Source organism: Protopterus annectens, chromosome 16.part0, assembly GCF_019279795.1.
Source record: "Protopterus annectens isolate FY-2018-M chromosome 16.part0, PAN1.0, whole genome shotgun sequence".
Classification (NCBI taxonomy): domain Eukaryota; kingdom Metazoa; phylum Chordata; order Ceratodontiformes; family Protopteridae; genus Protopterus; species Protopterus annectens.
The window spans coordinates 329,073,256-329,094,201 of record NC_056750.1 but is presented as its reverse complement, the minus strand read 5'-3'; the positions used below and the strand labels follow the sequence as shown (position 1 = coordinate 329,094,201).

The 20,946-nt window shown below is 42.3% G+C and overlaps 1 protein-coding gene across 2 annotated transcripts in view; it reads right to left on the bottom strand.

Moving 5' to 3' along the window:
- Window positions 1-20,946, bottom strand: part of GPSM1 (G protein signaling modulator 1) — a 2,081,362-nt gene that overhangs the window by 876,772 nt on the left and 1,183,644 nt on the right. For both annotated transcript variants that reach the window (XM_044058046.1, XM_044058047.1), the window contains exon 9: window positions 7,254-7,380. In XM_044058046.1, the coding sequence (XP_043913981.1) occupies window positions 7,254-7,380 (127 nt within the window). The remainder of the gene's footprint in view (window positions 1-7,253; window positions 7,381-20,946) is intronic.

Here is a 20,946-nt window from a genome sequence, read left to right as displayed (position 1 = left end):
GGACATATTCCCACTAAATGCACATGAAATTTCTTATTATAAACATCACACTTACAGTCTTCAGACTTTCAACAGGCACTCATGCTAAAGTGGACGTTCTGATTAACAAAAGTAAATAACATAAACATTACAATGAATAAGATATCGCCATATGAATAATGTACTCTTAGCACCACCCAGTCAGTGATGGTGCATTTAGTTATGGCTGGTGTATTTTCCCACAAAGACAAAGTCCCAATATGCAAACTTCATTCTCCAACACTGAAGACATACGAACATATTAGACATAGCACATAACAAAATACACCAGTGGTAGTCTGACACCATATTTTCTTCTAACTCTTCCTAAAGTCCTTGCTGCCCATTTGCATCTCAGAACTGAATGATGTTTTCAGCAAAAGTGTGGATTTCAGCTTATAGTTAAGGATCTTAATTTAATTTTCTTGGAGTAGCATTCATTTAATGAGAATAAAGGGGAATATATACTAATTTTAATAATGCACTGTCTCAGAAAATTCCCCCCAACTCAGAGGTGTAGTGATCCCAGAGTTAGTATATATAGGGGACAGGGGTATGGGAAGGCACAGTCTCACATGTTGGGGATTACACAAAACATTTTAAAAGTGACAGCAAGCATTTCAGAACACATATTGTTTTTGTAAAAATAATGCTTTAATTTTTAAAACATTAGGATTCACATTAGTGTCTCATACTTCCAAGAGGGAGCTATGAATGTGGTGTTAAAGTATACTAGTGTGGCACTGTATTTGGTGTGTGCATAACAGATGAACAGTTGAAAAAATCACTATGTTTGCAGTTGGCAGATGACAAGGGAAAGGGAGAATCCGTTTTAATCCCATACAATACATACATTTTGGTGACTACCGTTTATACACGTAAGACGCTAACAAGACATTTTATAATTTACAGTTCTTAAAAGTTCTAAAAAAGGATCTGTTCCTTAATATCTACGGCAAACTAGATGAACTTGAATTTCATTTAATTTAACGCTTACAACTCCATATTAAAATGGCTCTTCTCCATGTTTTTGTATTCCCTGATCCAACATTCTGAGGATTTTTGCCACCAACACCTACCAACTAATCACACTATTTGCAGTGATGGACAAACTTGATGAAATATAAGTGTGATGAGCTGACCATTAACAATAAGGACTGTACCCTTTTGGAAGCTGTACTACAATATCGCATTTACCTCCTTTATAGTGTTCAATCTTTTGCTTGATTAAGAATACAGAACACATGCTGAATAAGTTACAAGCAAATCATAAATAACCTTAGTATTTATTTATGTATTATTTTTTTTACTAAAAATATAACTAGGAAACTGTTAGGGTTTTCACTACTATTGCTATACACAATATGACTACAAAACTGTTTGAAAAAACAAAGTACAGTTCAATAAGTAAACTTACCATAATAGTAGATGTCTGAATGATCACTGCTGCAGTAGCCTTAGTTATATGGGTTATGCCCTGCCCAGCATAAAACAGCCAGCCAGCTTACAAAGCTTCAGGGCACCTTCCACGCACCCAAATTGTCAGGCAGCTTGAGCAGTGCTGACTAAAAGACAAATTTAGGTGCAAAGTCCTTCAGAGACAGAGAGAGGCTGAACCCAGAAAGGACAAAGCTAAGAACAACGAAAAATAAATGTTCTCACCCTGGAATAAAAAGCACACCAAAAAACAAGGAGGGGTGGAGGGAAGGAGCAGCTACTGCACCAGTGATCATTTGAACATTTATTGTTATGCTACGTTTTATTTACACAGCTGTACTATAGGTTCATAGGTAGGTACTAGGCTATCTGCCCGAGGGCATTTATAAGCCTAACCAGAGTGTGTCGGCTTTCGCCATCCCATTGATTAATTAACTGATCCTCTGTCAAGCAGAGCCAATTAAGTGATCCCAGGGGTGTATTATCTGTTACCCATCCACTCATCACGGATTCTCTTGAAGAGTGTTAGTGAGGGGCTCTGCCTAATGTAGTTTGGAATTTCGTTCCAAAGCATGGGGAGTCTCTGTGACAGGAATCTATCCCTCCAGCATGATCTATTTATTGCTGTGGTGAGGTTTAGCTCACTAGAGCACGAGGCTTGCAGTGACTTGGATTTCTTTAGGTGGAGCATGTCCATCAGTTCTGAATTGGACGTGGCTTTGTAAGTCAGGCAGAGATCACCTCTGAGTAAGCGATATGCCACTGAGTACAGCCAGAATTTTTTCAGTTGGTCTGCATAGGACATATGTTTGACGCCAGTAATCCTCTTGGTGAGGTACTTTTGTGGTCTCCCCAGCTGCTGGAAGTGTCTTGTGAGGTACATCCCAAATGGGGCATTCTACTCTATGATGGGTCTGATGAGTGATGAGTAGAGGGGAACTATTCTTTATTTCTAGATGCGAACCCTTTAGTAATTAGATGGGCTACATAGAAGGATTTCCTAACTACTTTGGCAATATGATTGTCAAAGGAGAGATTACTATCTACCTGGGTCCCCAGATCTCTTATTACCTCCTATGTGATAATTTGTGGGTGTTTTGTTTTTCACAAACGGGATGACTATGCATTTTTTTGGCATTTAGCAGTAAGGCCCTTTTGGAGGATGTCCGTGTCAGCTGGAGAGTCAGTTATCGCTCCCAGTTTGCAGTCATCGGTGAACTTGGTTAGCCATAGTCCTCCTGTGTTTGTCTGTACTTCTGAGAAGTATATGCTGAACAGTAGGGGTCCCAGTACCGAGCCTTGTGGGACACCACTTGTGACTGGTTTAGAGTTGGACCTGGAGCCCACTATTCTTACCGTGTGAGTTCTGTTTGTAAGCCAGTTGGCAACCCATCTCATGACGTAGGGGTTTATGTTCAGGCTGGTGAGTTTTTCTGTAATACCCGAATGGGGTTTGGTGTCGAAAGCCTTGGGGAGGTCAAGGTAGGCTTTGTGAACCACCTTTCCCTCATCTATGGCCTTGATGACTGTCTCGAAGAAGTCAACCAGGTTTAGTAGGCATGATCTGCCTTTAAAGCCGAACTGGGGTCGGGTCAAGTGTTTGGAGGTTCCCAATGTCTTTGTTAATGAGTTGCATGATGATGCGCTCCATAGCCTTGCAGACCAGGCTAGTCAGGCTTATCGGGCGATAGTTACCAGGGTCAGTTGTGGTCCCTCCTTTGTGGAGTGGAATAACTGTTGCTGTACGCCATTCTATGGGCACGTAGCCTGTGGGGAGGCTGAGGTTAACAGCGTATTTAGGTGGGGGGTTAGTTCGTTCTGTAGTTTGTGCAAGATGCAGCCTGGGACATCATCTGGCCCCATTGACGCTGTGATTTTGGCTTTTGAAAGGGCAATTTTCACCTGTGCGTCTGTGATTTCTGGGACACTACACTTTTCCGGTATTGTTGTGAGCCATTTTGGGGGTGAGAGGGGGGTGAAATTTGCACTTAATCTATCTGCCAGGGTGTTGGCAATATCAGTAGGTTCAGTATATTTTGTGCTATTTTGCACGAGTTCAGTGCATATCTGCAAGTTGCCACTTAGATTCTTAACATAGCTAAAGAAGGCTTTGTGGTTATCTTTTGAATCCTTGGCTATTTTTCTTTCGAAGTTAGCCTTGGATGATTTTATGAGGGACCTTAGTTTCTTACTGATACTGATCAGGAATGTCTTTCCTTCTTGGGATTTGCTCTTTTTTCTGAACTAGTTTCCTCCTTCTATTGTATAGCCTGTTTATGGCAGGGGTCCACCAGACTGGTTTCCTTCTCTTACAGGAGTGAGTCTTGGTTTTGCTAGGGATAGCATGATCCACTCATCCTTGTAGGTGCTCATAGAGTGCATTTGTGAAGGCTTCTGCATCTTGGGCAGCATTATCCTTTAGCGTGGGGGCTGTGAAACACCCCCTCTGTCTTAAGTAAGGTGAAGTTTGCTTTAGAAAAGTTTTTACTGTGGTTTCCTTTATTGGGGGTGGTGGTGGGGTGTAGATATCAAGAGTGATTAGTTTATGGTCTGATCTAACCAGTGGCAGGTTGACCTCTGTTGTGGAACACCTGTCGCCCATGTTTGTGATGACCAGGTCCAATATGTTTTCAACTCTGGTAGGGGAATTTACCAGCTGATCCAGGGCATTTGGGTTGATAAATTCCAGGAAGCGCTGGGCCTGGGAGTTTGTACTTGAGTAGTTTTCTCAGTTAATGGTAGGGTAATTGAAATCACCCAATATCAGGGTGTTTGGTAGGACCTTCATGTTTTCCAGTGTCTCCAGAAAGGTGGAGTGGTGGTCCTGGGTCATGGAGGGTGATCTGTAGCAGGCCACAATTTGCATAGCAGATTTGCCCGATATTAGTTGCACACGGATGATCTCAGAGGGATCATGTTGCGTCACCAACCTGGAGGTGTAGGTATCCTTGATGAATATGGATACACCCCCTCCTTTTGTGTTTCGGTCCATGTTCTGTGGCCGAAATGTGTGGTATGAGTTGTAGCCCAGTAGTCTGGGTGCTCTTTGAAGCCTTGAACCAGGTTTCAGTTACTGCACAGATATCGACGTTCTCCATACTGAGGAGTGCTTCGAGTATGTGAATTTTGAGATTTAAACTCTTGGTGTTGAGTAGCATGATCCTCAGTTTTTTGTTAACTGTTCATCATATTGATCACTGCAGCAGTAGCCTTAGCTATGTGAGTAGATTACCAATGCTAACCACATTAGGGAAGTGAAAGGAGAAGGGTCCAGGATGCTTTGAGAATGCTACCATGCAAACCTCTTCAAAAGAGTACTAGTGACCAAAGCACGGAAGAGGTATCAACAGTGGCAAACGCACACTGTAAACAATGAGTAGTGACCTGTGCAACAGAAGAAATCAACTTATTTAAATAAGATTTTTCCTTACAATAAGAAAATGCAGATAAAAAAATTCCTCATACTTTCAGAATTAGTCAAAACAAACTAAAATATGAGCTTGACAATTCAAAATTGAAAGTTACAGAAATATACACTGTGTTCCCATAGCTAGCAATAATTTCCCCATCATTATCAGAAAGAGTAGTATTGGAATTGACTTGATGCTTAGCAACAGCGAATCAACTAGAGTTATAGCTGCTGGGTCAGGTTTAGGAACAGTGTATAGAAATTTAAAAGACTGAGGAACTTTATACATTCTATCTGCATTTCTAGCAACTGGCTGACTATCAGGAAAACTGCAAGCAGTAATAAACACATCCTCTACAGCAGACAGAACAGGAAGAATGAGTGCAGGATCTAGAAAACACTTCTGTAACAACTCAGCATTTTCTAAAGGTCTGGAAAATCTCGGTGTTCTCCCACTAAAAAACACTGGCAAATTCTAGCACTAGCATGTATGAAAGAGAAACCCCCACAGGGAGAATCAGAAACTGAGCTCTCTTCTGAGTCTGGATCAGAAATCTGAGGAAAAAAACTGTATCTGTCTCTGCCTTTTCTTGTTTACATTCAGAATCTTGAATCTCTTAAAGAAAAGAGGAATCCTTCTTTGAAAAGAAACTGCTTTACAAGAAGGATCAATAACTTGCATTAAACCCTGAGCCAAACCTGGTAAACTAATCCTATTCAAAGAAATTGGAGGAGGAGTAGACACGTGCTGGGTTTTCTATTTCCTTTTGAAAGGAAAAATGGGGCAACCATGTAACTAATGGCAGCAGTTGCTTCCCCAGGCATGGGTACTTTTAAAGGAACATTCCTGAAGTGAGAAAACAGCGACACAAATAAGAAAAATGGAAGGTTTTTTTCCCCAAAGGAAACTTATCTGCCAAGCAAACGAATGGCACCAGCTGGCCATCAATTCTCGAAAGCTTCACAGGAGTGTACTCTTCAGCAGCAATAAAGCTCTAAAGGGCTTTGTGGCCAAACTTGCCTTTTATTCAGCTCATCTCAAGCTGACCGATAGTTTGGGTGCATGGAAGGTGCCCTGAAGATATGAAAGCTAGCTGGCTGTTACATCCTTGGCAAGATATAACCCATATAGCTAAGGTTAGTGCAGCAGTGATCAATATGATGAACATCTGAGAATTAAGGTAGCAGCCCTTACCTACTTTATGAATCAGTATGTTTCTGTTATCTCTGTACAATGCATAATTTGTTCCTAAGCATGCAACGTTTCACAGTAAGAGTTCAAACACACAGACATATACACATACACAGAGCACCATTTCAGTACACAACCAATGGCACAGATGTTGACATGTTTGGTCATGCAGAATTTACAGGGAAAATCAGGTATTACTCATGGATGTGTACTTCAAAGAAAGATGTTTCGTGAAAACACAGACTAGCCTTCTTGAAACATTCATGACCGTGTTCTCAGACGTTTCCCAAGTAGAACTTTTTGTAATACTTACAAACAGAAATGGATAAAAGTGCCCTGCTAACAATTATGTCATGGTTGAGTCATGTCAAGACGCCCACTGGAGAGACCACAAACATAATGAAACATATTAGCAAGTATGAACTCTTTTTTAGAAATTTGATAGCAAGATACTTTACTGGTCAAAACATTAAAGTAAAATAGTTGATTCTGGCCATGACCAAAATGTAATTTTACTGTCCTCTACAGACTATGTGGGGCTAGTTTCTTATGGATGAAGTCAGTGTCATTGCCAGTAGATGAGAAAAGTACATCACTAACAAATATATCTCCAGAAGGAGCCCACTTTACCGCATTCCTTAAAATATCAGCGTAGAACTTTCAGTCTGTTCTTATTCAAGGGACTATGATTTCAGAGATTAGACTGTAAGGTACATATTTTATTTCTATCTTAGGTGATATTTTATACATTGTTCACGCTTTACTTTAATAAACTCCATAAACTCCCTTATAGTTGACTTTTTGCAGAACCTTAATTTGCTTTGTTTCTTTCTTTTCTTTCTGGGTATAATACCTAAATTCAAATACTACCAGTTCAGCAAGCAATAACAATCAATACATTCTATCAACATGTGACATATTTTAAAATAAACTTAAATTCTTTGATTCATATATTAATTTGTAAGTCTTCCTTTATCCTAATATTTGCAATTAAAACCAATGCAAGATGTTCTGAAATTTTCTTAAGCACAGCATGAAACTGTCAAGTTAATAAAATGCACAATGCAGCACAACTACATTTTTGGTCCACGTGACTTCATTTAAAACTGCCTCAAATGTGACAACAGGGCTTGCCGTGTTCCAAAACAATGGCAGAAATCTTCTAAAAGTGTACAAGTAATTCAAATTAAATCTTACCTTGTACTTCATAAGCAGTGTACTGTGGAGAGAGGTCTTCATCATCTTGGCTAGAATGTATCCCAAGAGCTGACTTTAACTGTAAAACTTTCTCTCTGGCTGTTGTCTCACCATTCCAGTCTCCAATCTGTTGATAAGAAATTTGGAGTAATGAATACAATACAAAAAAAGAACTTATGTTCTTACCATAATGTTCTACCTGTGTTGTTGATCTTCATTCATTCATTACTGATGGGTATTGGTTCTGTCCTTGGAATTGAGTCGGCCGTTATAACAAGCTTGCGCCAACCAAAAAACTGTCGAGCTAAGCTTACCCATAGTGCCCCTCTCTCTGTCACCTCAGATCAAGTCTGCCTGTAAGAAAGAAAGAAATGCGGAGGCTTTATCTGAGTGAATTCCCTCTTATGAGTTAGGAGCAAATCCGAACCTCCAGGAGTCTTTCGGAGGGGGGTGGCAGGTGGGAAGTAATGAATGAATGGAGATCAACAACACAGATGGAACTTTATGGTAAGAACATAACTTTTTTATCTGATGTTGTTAATCTTCATTCATTCAGTAGTGATTGGACAGCATTCCTAGCTACTTTATTTCTTGGGAGGCCCTATGGAAAGATATTCTTGAGCACCACTGAACCAAAGGAGGCTCTCCCCCTGGAGACCAAATTCAATTTGTAATGCATGATAAAGGTATGAGGAGTGGCCCATGTTGCTGCTGCACAAATGTCATCCATGGAAACTCTTGCATGGAAGACAACAGATGTTGTGACTGATCTGATTGAATGCACTTTGACTTTGGAAGGTAGAAGAGCTTTGTTTTGTTGGTAAATAAAGCTAATACAATCTCTCAACCATTTGACAGAGTCACTTTGGAAATCGATCTTCCCAATTTTGGACCTGAGAATGATAAGAATAATTGGTCAGATTTTCTTATTAATTTAGTCCTGTCCAAGTAGAATCACAATTGTCTGCACATCATGTAAATGCAATGAATATTCCCCATTGTTAGAAAATTTTGGAAGAAAACTGCAGATCAATTGCTTGATTGATAGTCAAAACGGAAATAACTTTGGGTAAGAAGGTGGAATTCGTCCGGAGTGATACTCTGTCTCTATGGAAAACCATGTAAGAACATGTTATGCACAAGGCTTGTTCAGATATTCATCTGGCTGAGGTAATAGCTAGCATGAATAAAGTTTACCAGGATAAAAATTTTATATTGTAAGTGGCAGTAGGTTTGAACAGAGGACAAGTCAGGGACTGTAGAACTAGTGTCAAATTCCAGGGTTCTACTGGCTCTTTGAAAGGTGGCCTAATGTGTGACACCCTTCAAAAAGGTTTTACAGAGAATGGTGAGAAATCAAGGATGAGTCCTGGAAGCTATTATGGAAGTTACAGACAGCCGCTAGGTGCACTCGAATAGTTGAAGCTGCTGCTCCTGAATGGAGGAGATTTGATAAATAGTTCAATACCAACATAAGCGTGACTGAAAATGGATCTACTTCCTTCTCTCGGGACCAAATTATGTATCTTTTCCACTTGCTGAGATAAAGATTTCTGGTGGATGGTTTATAGGAAGCCAGAAGAATGTGATGTACAGGGGAAGATAGTTTATTTTGCCTGGCAATTATGGGAAATGGAGGAAGCAAGCTGTCAGCTTGAGGCTTGATATGTTTTGATGCATCAACCCTTGTGGGTGCGACAGCAGTTTCGGAGTTGGATCCAGAATCCATGATGGATATATTAGGTGAGGCCAAAGGAAGGGAAACCAGACTTGTCAGGGCCAGTATGGTGCAATGAGGATTACTCTGCTTCTCAACTGAAGGGCCTTCTTTAGAAATTGTGGTATCAGGGGAAAGCATAAAGAAGTTCCGTGGGCCAATCGTGTACTAAAGCGTCCCTTGGGGACTTCCCCTGCGGGGGAATTAGGGCAAAGTACATGCTTCATTTGTGGTTTGTGGGGGATGTGAACAGATCACAGCAAGGCTGGCCCCAGTGACTGAAGATCTTCGCCGCTATGACAGGATTGAGGGAACACTCGTGAGGCAGGAGAATGCATCTGCTCAGTTTGTCTGCAATCACGTTGGAATCCCCAGGAATGTGCATTGCTATCAGAAAGTGGTTGGAGGCTATCGCCCATTGCCATATTCTATTGGCCTCTCGACACAATGGATAGGACTTGGTTCCCCCTTGTTTGTTGATATACCAGACCACTGACATGTTGTCGGACTGGATAGCAATTGTCCCTGACAAGAGGACAGATTGGAATGCTTGCAACACTAGGAGCACTGCCCTCAGTTCTAGAACATTGATATACAGGTTGGCCTCCATGGGTGACCAAGTCCCTTGGACTGTCTTTCCCTGGAAATGCCCCACTCCACCCCATCAGAGAAGCGTCCGTGGTCACTAGAGAGAGGGAGAAATGACAACTCCATAGGTCTTTTTCTGGCTTCATCGAACAAAATAAATCTTGTTTGCATCGATTTGTTATGCAGATTTGAAAGGACATCAGATGAGTCAGAGACCACTGTGTTAGTAGAAGCCACTGTAGAAGCCTCATGTGCAGTCTTGCCAGCGGAACTATTGTAATCGATGCTGCCATTGATCCTAGTAGTTGAAGGACCACCCGAGCTGAAACTTTGTCCTGACAGAGTATCGTCCAGAGCTGAGACCTCAGTCTTTCTAATCTGTGAAGTGGGAGGGAGACTAGGCAAGATTGATTATTGAAAGTTGCCCCTATGAATTCCAGAGTGTGAGAAGGAGTCAACTTGCATTTCTCCTCATTTATTGAGATCCTTCAGTATTTTGCTAGCTTTAGGGTATAATGTAAGGCTATAATCGGTAGATGCTTGGTGGGGGTGGGGGGCAATCATCTAAATACAGAAACACCCGGAATCCTTTCAGTCTCAAGTGAGCTATTACCAGTGCCATGCATTTGGTGAACACTCTGGGGGCCATAGAAATACCAAAAGGCAGTGCTCGGAATTGGTAGCGATTGGCTCCCAGCTGGAACAGGAGAAATCTTTTGGAGCATTTGTCCATTTTTATGTGATAATACACATCCTGAAGATCTACTGAGCACATCCAATCATCTTTCTATAGAAAGGGTAGGATAGACTGAACTGTGACCATCCAGAATTTTGTTTAACAAATTTGTTTAGGATGCTGAGGTACAAGTTTGGCTTTCAGTCCCCTGTCTTTTTTGGCACTAAAAAGAACCTTGAGTAAAATCTGGATCCTATGTGGTCTGGTGGAACTGCTTGGATGACTCTTTTTAGGAGCAGCTTTTGTATTTCTTGACCTGCTTCTTCCCTTTGACTGTGTAGAATGTCAAGAATATGCCTTAGTGGCCTTGGGTAAAGATTGAAAGGTTATGTGCTAACCTCTGGTAATTATCGTCTGCACCCAAATATCTGTGGTCATCATTTGCCAGGCAAAGTGGTGCAGAGAGAATCGCCCCCAACTGCTAACAGAGACAAGCAATTGGGCCATTCTTTAGGAGCACTGATAGGGCTGTCTGGAGAAAGAATTTCTGGATCCCTGATTACGCAGATCCCCTTTCCCTCTGCAGGGGCATCTTTCAGATGAGTTTCCCCCTCTGCCCTGGGGGTAAACTTGCCACATGTGTCACGGAAAGGACCCTGGGATTTCTTGTATCACATCTTTCCAATCCACTGATTCCTAGAGTAGGACTGTTGGGGGGTGGAAAAATGCACACCCATGGCAGACAGGGTCTTACTATCCTTTTCACACCTGGCTAAAGTGTCTTTTACCTTTGGGCCAAAAAGAGAAGAGGCCTCCATAGGAACATTGAGAAAGGAAGACTTAAAAGGATCCGCAAAATCGCATAGGCGCATCCAGGTGTGATGTCTCATGACAACACCTGCACCCACTGCTCTAGCTGTCCCTTCGGTAGTATATGAAATCAAAAGCATGGACGAGTTAGATATAGACTCCAGGGTAGCAAGCTGTGAGGCAACCTTGTTGCGCACCTTATCAGAAACTGCTCCTGCTAAGGTTTCCGAGAGTTCCATGATTAGGTCTCTCTGGAGCCGGGTAAAGTGTGGCAAGTAATTCAAGGACCGAATGGAAAAGGTCGATGAAGAAAACACCTGCTTCCCTAGCCTATGACCTGAGATTCCTAGTTAGGGGGATGGAGAGTAGTGCTTTCCTCGGCAAGTTCCTTCTTAGTGGCTGCCGCCACCACCATAGCATCTACTAGTAGGCCTTTGGACCAATGTGGGTAGTCCTCTGGTGGGAAAGAATTTTGTCTGGTCTCCAGGGGATGGGTTCAGCGGTATCAGGATTACTCCAAGCCCACTGCACAATGAGCTGAACTAGGTCATCTGCAGGCAGGATCACCCAAGAAGTAGAGGCTCAAGCATGGAAAGCCTGCAAGAATACAGACTCCTCAATCTTTCAGTCTCTCCACTGCTTTAAAATTTCCAGTATGTCTCCAAAAAAGACATCCTCAGGGGGTGACCATGGGGACCCTTCACCTTCATTGTAGTAGTCTGCATCTTCTGTAAGGGATTCCTCAGGGGAGTCCATGTGCTTCCTCTTGCACAATCTCTTACGTGGTACATCCTCACCGGGGACATTTGAGGAGGACTCTGAAGAGTAGGTAACTTGTGGAAGGGTATCTTGAAGTTTCCGTGTTCAGTGTCCTACAGTAGTTGACTGTGTCAGCTGCGGTTCAGAGGACAGATATATATGGGTCTCCAGTGCCAAAGGAACCAGCTGAGAGCCTGCAGTGGCAAGTGCCCTCTCCATCACCTGGAAAGCAGCCCTGCCTGAAGAGGGGTGGGAGCCCAGAACAGAAAAAGACAACTCAGGACCAGGGTCACACCCTGCTCCCATAAGCCCACCCCAAGGGAAAGAGACACAAGAGGACTCGGTGCCGCCAAGACAACAGGAACTGTTGTAGATGGTGCCATAGAAAAATAAGCACCGTAATAGGGGTCATGGTGCTGAAAGCCCAGTCACAATTCTGAGGATGGCTCAGCTCCGAGTGGGTTAATCGTCATAGGGTAGGCTCCGGGGCCATGGTAAGGTCTACCAATGGAACCGAAGAAGTTGGTACCGGGATAGGCATTGGGGTCAAGGGCTCTGATACCTCCAAAGAGGTTGAAGGAGGAATACATGATGGAGTTTGTGGAGAAAATTCCTTGGCTCCGGGTGGGAGGGAGGATTTGGAAGGAGTTGGGATTCCTCTGGCTTCCAGAAGCTGATCCACGAATCTCACCACATTGAATTCCGAAAGGCTCCTGGAGGAGTGGGATGAGATTCCTGATGGAGAATCAGGGCACCCTAGAAAGGGACTGTACTGTTGTCCAAAGAAAGGGATCTGCTGATGGAGAATATCAGGTCTGAGGGAGTATTTCATCTTTCAGCACCATGGTCAGAAGACCAGTAAGTTGTATGGGGGGGGGGGGGAGTGACCTGAGTTGGAAGTACTATTTTTGTTGCCGGAAGGGAGACTGGTACTGTAGCAAAAATTGAAGTTTTGAATGGTTCTGTAGTTGCTGCTTGAGGTATTGGTGCGGAGGGTAGTACCATAGTAGTTAGCTGAGGTGCTGAAACAGAGGACAGCACCATAGAGGGGGTCTGAGGTCCTGGTGCCAGTGTTGTTGATGACAATTAGGAACTTTCGACTTTGGTTCCACAGATTTAACTGATTTCGAATCACTAACATGTGGAGAGGAAGGTACAGATTGGCTCCTCTTTTTGTGTTCCTTTTTAGGAGGGGTTGAGCCCTCCATCTCAGCTATAGCCTCAGAGAATGGAGTTTTCAGAAGACCTTTAAAGATAAATTTGTTTTTCCTTTTAGTCAAGGTATGGGCACTAAAGCCCTTACACATCTTGCACGGGGGTTAAACAGACAGATGCTGCACCTTAAGACAGTAAACACAGGACAAATGATTATCCGAATTCAGCATTTTCCTTCCACACTGGTCACACTGCTTAAAGACTGTTGTTCCCTTTTTATCAGTCATCTCTATTTATAAAACAAAAAGCTTGTCTGACAGTAGTATAATTCTAAGCAATCAGGAAACACACACTCACACAGTCAAGAATGGAGAGGAGTTTTTTTTTTTTTTTTACAACAGTAGAAGGAACTACCCGACAGGTAAAGTGAGAATGGAAAAAGGGGGAAAGGGATACCAGCAAGGGTATAAAAAGTTACCTCAGAGGTAAGGGAAGGCCTGTACCAACAATGGTACAAAGAATACCAAACCTTGGTAAAATATAAGAAAAAGGCACTGAAATAGAGAAGCAAACTCTAAACGACTAATAACTAATTATAAATTCACAATAAAAAACCCAAGAAAAAGTTCAAAGAAGTAAACATTTCTAATGACTTAGCTGACAGCTGGCCTGACATGTCTTGATAGTATACACTGCAAACGAGATCTGGGGTGACAGAAAGAGGGGCACTATGGATAAGCTTAGCTCGAGAGTTTTTTGGCTGGCACGAGCTTGTTATAACAGCTGACTTGGTTCCTGAGAATGGAACAGATACCCATCAGTAATGAATGAATGAATGAACATTAACAGCATCAGATCTATTATCTATTAAATTGAATTATTCTCTTTAAATAAAAAGCAAGAAATCCACATTTCCTCTGAGTAGTAAATTTATGACTGAAAACTGCAGAAACCAAGTTGAATCTCTGCTAGGTTATTTAATCTTAATTTTTATGAGCAAATCTTTAAGAATATAATTGTTTCATGATGATTTTAATTCAGTAGGGGTTAATGAAACAAAGTAACTGATGACAGAGTTATGAGTCATTGCTTGAAGTATTCTAGTTGAAAGGAAAGTTAATGACACAAAGTAATCTAAATTTCGTAAAATGAAAAACAAGAATTACAACTGCCACCTAAAATTACAACTTAATTTAATGTGGGGAGCTTTCAAGTAAAAATTTAATGTGGGGAGCTTTCAAGTAAAATTTTCTTCATTGCAACACAAGAAAAAAAACATTCAGAAATACATACACCAGTATAAATTAAGCAATTAATCACATAACATATTAAAGTTACAAAGCCCGGGATTTAAAAAAAAAAAAAAAATGATTTATGTTTTTTTAAAAAAAGAAGACTGTTTCATCTTTAAGACTGGTTTTACACTATTTACAACATTGAAACCTGACACATGATCAGCCCTAAAAAAGATCATACATTTATATTCCATTAATTCAGTCGATGTAATTAAATCAACTCCACATTCATTTTTAAAAATCCTTTGGATAACAATGAACTTAAATACATGCTCCTTACCTTTCAGTTCACTGCGTTTATAGAAAACATTCATCTCTACTCCCCTTCACATCTCAGATAAATGTGAACATATTCTTTCTTTCAACTTGCAATTGGTTTTACTCACATAAAAACTAGTACATTTTACACAATGAGCAAGATAGACTACATTTTCAGCACTACATGTTGCAGATGTCTAGGATGTATAATGCTAATATAATTTATAAAATTACAATAATGACAATTATGACATGACACAGTACCATATTAAATACCTAATGGTTTGTTATTCACAGAAACAACATCTTTATAAAAAGAAGTTATGTACTCACCATAACGTTCAATGTTTATTGTCCATGATCTTGCCTTCATTCTTGCTGGTTGGGTTCAGAACCGGGCATTGGTTCCCGACTCGGCCACATACTAAAGCTCGAGGCTACACTACATCCCATGATACCTAGCGGCTGTTCCCCAGATCTCGTTTGATAACTAACACTAGACTATACCAACTCTACCTACTCATCCCATAAAAACAAAATGGAATAGATGTGCTGCCCCTACTCTGAAACAGGTGTGAAGACAGTCAGGCACCTATAGCCAATTTATAGTTCCTCTTGATCCTCTCAGAAGGGGGAAAGGAAGGTGGGTCATAAGAATGAAGGTGAGATCATGGACACCAAACATGGAACGTTATGGTGAGTACATAACTTTTTATGTTATGTTGTCCTATCTTGCCTTCATTCTTGCTGGTTGGGACAGTGTCCCCAGCACCTTCATCTTGGGTGGCTCAAAGGAATAAACTCTTCAGAACTGTGAATCCAAAGGAAGCTCTGTTCCGGGAGGCCACATCTACTTTATAATGAGTAATAAAGGTATGAGGGTTGACCCATGTGGCAGCTGCACAAATTGAGTCTAAAGGAAGTTTAGCTTGAAAGGCAGTAGAAGTAGCCATGGCTCTAGTTGAATGCCCTGTAATTTTGCCTGGCAGCTGTTTGTTATGCAGGTTTTAGACATAAGTGATGGTATCTATGAGCCACTTTGATAAGGTGACCTTTGAAACTGCAACACCTTTCCTGTTGTCTGAAAAAGACAGAGAGTTGGTCAGATTTTCAAAATTCTTTGGTCCTATGTATATAAAAACGTAGTTGTCTATGCATGTTCAACTAATGAAGCTTGTATTCTGCCTTGTTGCCATAATTACGGAACTCAGACTGGTTCAAATTGGCCTTGGAATAAACTGGCAGTGAAGTAACCAAGCTGTCAGCTTGAGATTTTGAAGGGAGGGGTGGAGCGTTCCTGACTGATGAGTCAGGAGAACCGGCACCGGGTCCAGGATCCAGGGCTCCTCCAGAAGATGGGGCCATAGGAAGGGAAACCATATTTGTCAAGGCCAGTAAGGGGCAATGAGAATTAGCTTGCGACTAAATGACTTGGCTTTCTGGAGTACCTTGGGTATTAATGGAAATGGGGGAAAGGCATACAGAAGTCCCAGGGGCCAGGCATACAGAAATCCCAGGGGCCAATCGTGCAAAAGTGCATCTCATGATGACTCCCCCAGAGGGGGGACTAGGGCAAAGTATCTGATGCATTTGGTGTTGATGGACATGGCAAATAGATTACAGCAATGCTGGACCCACTTGCAAAAAATTCTGTTCACAATCTTTTGATTCAGAGATCACTTGTGAGGCATAAAGAGCGCTCTGCTCACCTGTCTGCTATTACTTTGGATTTCCCCAGGATATGTGTTACAGTCAGAAAACATTGAGAAGAAATTGCCCATTGCCATACCCTTTGAGCCTCCCGACATAGGGTGTAGGATTTGGTTCCTCCTTGCTTGTTGATGTACCATACCACTGACATATTGTCTGTTTGAATTGCAATAGTACCTGTCGGTAGAGAGCTGTGGAATGCTTGCAACACCAGAAGCACCGCCCTCATCTATAGAACATTTATGTGCAAGTGGTACTCGTGTTCCTGCCAAGTCCCTTGGACCATCTGTCCGAGATAATACCCCCCATCTGGGAAGCATCCATGGTGGTCACTGTGACTATGGGATGCGGAAGTACAAATGGTCTGCCTATAGTTACCTGGTTGGAGTGAAGCCACCATTGTAGGTCCTTCCTGCTGGTGTTCGTGATGAGACCTTTGTGAGACATAGGCAACTCCTGCATAGGCCATTGGGCAAAAAGAAGCCACTGTAATATTCTCATGTGAAAACGTGCCAACGGAAATAATGTGATTGTTGCTGCCATTGAAACTAGAACTTTGACAACAAATATGGCTTGTACTGTTTTCTTCTTGATTAGTATGGAGACTTGGTGGCCTAGCGTTTGTACTGTTTCGTGAGGCAGTTTTGCCACCATATTTCTTGTGTCTAAGTCTGCCCCCTATAAAGGTAATATGCTGAGATTGTAACAAGGCAGATTTTTCTACGTTTACCATAATACCAAGCTGAGAGCAGAGATGAATGGTGGAGTCTCTTGTTCTGGTTAGTAGATGCTCGGTGGTGGCAGTCAGGAGCCAGTCATCTAAGTATGAAAACATCTTGAATCCTTGATGCCTCAGGTGAACTGTAACTACTGATATGCACTTGGTAAAGACTCTGGGGACTGTAGTGATACCAAAAGGCAGAGCTGTGAAATGGTAATGACTGGCTCCCAGCCAGAAGTGCAGATACCTTCTGTATCACCTGTTCATTTTTATATGGTAGTACGCATCCTGAAGATCTATCGAGCACATCCAATTGTCTTGTCCCAAAAAAGGGAGTATAGACTGCAGTGTTACCATTCAGAACTTTGTCTTTTTATCCAACTTGTTTAGTCTGCTGAGATCTAGAATTGGTCTCCAGTCCCCTGTCTTTTTCGGAATTAAAAAGAACCTTGAGCAAATTCCGGATCTGACTTGGTCTGCAGGGACTTCTTGGATGGCTGTTTTTTCTAGCAACCTCTGGATCTCTAGGGTTGCTTGATCCCTTTGATTGGGTGGAATGTCTGGGATGGACTTTGACAGGAGTGGTGAATGGGAGAAAGGAATTTTGTATCCTCTGGATATGATGGACTGTACCCAATGGTCTTGAGTTAAGTCTAGCCAGGCTTTCGAGTACAGTGATAATCTCCCCCCCGACTTCCTCCAGAGGTGGGCAGGTGGGCTTCCTTTCAGGAGTGCTAGAAGGGTCAACCCAAGAACATCTGTCTGTCACCCTGGGTCTGTGGACCCCCTCTGCTGCGTGGGTGGCATCTTCCATTGTTATATCCCCCTCTGCCCCTGGGGGAAGAATCACCACGAATGTCTGGCAAGGCTCCTTTGGATTTCCGTAACCACATCTTTTCGCTCTTCTGGCCCTTGGGATAGGGCCTTGTTGGGGTGGAAAAACATATTCCCACAGCAGAAAGAGTCTTGCCATCCTGCTCACTCCTGGTTAGGGTCTCTTTCACTTTTGGCCTGAACAGGGATGAGCTGTCAAAAGGGGCGTCAATAAAGGAATACTGGGAGGGTTCAGCAAAATCACAAAGACGCATCCAGGAATGTCTTATCAGAGCTATTCCTGCACCTGCTGCCCTATTCGCTTTATCAGCTGCATAGGAAATGAGGTGCATGGATGAGTTAATAATAGAGGTTAAGGTCACAAGCTGAGAGTTAATTTTGTCAGATAACCCCTGAGCTGTAGCACCTTGTAGGGTATGTCCTAACTCCTTAAGGAGATCCCTCTGCAAGCAAGTAAAATGGGATAGGCAGTTCAGCAACCTAAGGGTAAAGGCTGCTGAATAAAACATACGCTTCCCATATCTGTCCATCGTACAAGATTCCTTATTCGGTAGGCGGACAGATGCAGAAGTTTCAGCGAGTTCCTTCTTAGTGGCCGCCGCCACCATAGCATCTACCGGGACTCCTTTTGTTAGAAACTGTTTGTCCTCCGGGGCTGTGATAAATTTGTTTGGCCTCCTCAGAACTGGCTCCACAGACTCCGGAAAGCCCAATGCCTTCTGACTTACCACACCCAGCCACTGGTCAAAAGGCAGAGACACCCAAGAGTTGGAGGGTTGAGAACCAAATGCCTCCAGGTATACCGACTCATCCTCAGAATGGAAAAGGGCTTTCTACCAACCTCTCTGTTTCAGGATCTCTAAGATGTCTGAAAATGAGACATCCTCAGAGGGTGACTGGGGACCCTTCCAATTCCTCTAAGTCAGTATCAGACGTGACAGACTCGGGGGAGTCTATGTGTTTCCTCTTACACAGCCTCATCAGAGGGATCTCTTTGGGGGGGATGTTCCGGAGAGTTTTCGGAAGAGAGGGCTTCACCCATTGGGACATCCTGGGGCATTGGTTCTCTACGCAGGGGTTGGAGGAGTGATGTAGAAGTTGACACTGGGTCCTTGGGGGGAAGAGTACCTGTAGCCAAGGGTGGAGCAGTCTCAGAAGAAAAGCACACACCTCATCACCTCAAAGGCACTCCGATCTGGAACCGAGAGAGACTCCCAGTCCGAGGAGCCAGGAGATCTCCCCCGAACCAAGGATTAGGGCTCAGAGGCAGATGTGGGTGCTGAACTGACCTAAACCAAAGCTCCGAGTGGACTTAATTAGCCCTCAGAATCCTATTTAGTTTACTTAGAGAAGTCTTATTATTATGGGAGTTGCTCTTCTTGATTTTAGCCATGACTTTTTTCTTGGTGATTCCACTGTTGTGGTTTGCTATGGGCATACTTATAGGCACAGCAGGCTCTATACAGCCATTTACATGGTTGTACAGGTTCTCTATAAACAATTCCTCATAGGTAGCTGTGAACTCGGGCTAAGGAGGGACACTGAATTTTAACAAACTATAGCTTAATAAGGAGAATTTATTTATTTATTTTTTTATTTTATTTTACATTTGTTTTGGAACAGTTCCAAACTTTTACAGGGTTTGCTGGGGTTACCCAAGCTAATTTTTATTTTGAAGGAGACAGCTTTGTGGTACAAACACACCAGTAAGGACGTGACACTGAGAGGTGAGAAGCTCTCTCCCATATTGGTATCAGGTCCAATAGTTTTGAACTTCTGGTGTGTGTGTGTGTGTGTGTGTGTGTGTGTGTGTGTGTGTGTGTGTGTGTCTCTGTGTGCACTCTCCAGTCAAAGATGTTTGTGTTAATAGTCAAAGAATCATTGTGCATGTGAGTTTGAGGCAGTGTATGTTTCCCAATCTGTATAGGGGCAGCTAACGATTACCATGAACAGAGTATCTGGTTTAATGGTGAACATCTCCAGTAGGTCTAGGTATGAGCCATAGGATTCTTGGGACATAACAGATAACCTCTAACTTGTTAGGATATGGTATGGGACTTTGTCTATGGTGATTTGCACATGGATAAACTCCAGGGCATTGTCTTGTTTAACCAACTTAGAGGTATACTTGTTGGTAATGCAGTTTGAGACTCCTCCACCTTTTGTAGCTATCTGTGCAGCTGATGGTTTAAATGTGTGAAAGGCATTGAAGCCTTGCATTGCAGGAGTACTTCTGTAGATTTAAACCATGTCACGGTAACAGCACAGATATCTATTATCTCCAGAGTGAGGAGAACTTGTAAGGTGTGGAGTTTCTTGTTTAGGCCCCTAGCACTGCGCATTAAGACCTTCGGGATTCTTTGGGTTTTATTTGATGTGTTTGTAGGTTTGTCCATTTGTTGTTGCCTAGAAAAAGCTCTGAGGGGATGGATAAAGTTTTAGCCAATATTCGGTACTTGGTGGATCCTGACTCTAGATAAGCACCTAACCTTTATCATCTTCTTCGTTAGTCTAATGAGTGGGACATCTGTGTGTCATGTAATGGAGTCTCCACTGACAAGTCCTGGGTAATGTGTTTGCTTGCCTTATGGGCTTTGCTTTTGGGGCTCCACTGAGTGTTAAGCGTATGCGTGGCATTTGGTGTTGCTTTTGGGGAGTGGTTTACAGATTTCTGAGGCAACAGGAAATCTCACCCAGCCAGGACACTGAAAGGATCAACAGCTCGATAGCTCTTTCCTGATTCTGTTTAGTTATTATTTTTATTGTTTTTAACATTAAAGTTTTGCTGGCTTGGCATTTCCTCAGTCTTGTTACATTACTTTGCTGTGTGGATTGGTTCCGTCTTGAGCTACAGAGCCTTTTCTTATTTAGTTAATGCCCAAACAAGCTGTTCTAAGTTTGTCTCCACCCACTGTCTTTGTTTTAGCCACACTAAGTTACAGGTTTCAATTTTAAGGATAATTTTAGAGATTAAATTTACTCGAGAGCAATGCTGGTTTGCCAGATGGAGACTTACTATTATAGATACAAGGTAAACAATGGGTGGGAAAAATACTTAAATAGCTTACACAATCGACAATGCAAATGAAAGAGTCAAGAGAGACTTTAGAAGTCAGATTATTATAAAGGGCAGAAACCAGAGACACAGCCTTTTAAAACCATAAAACCAC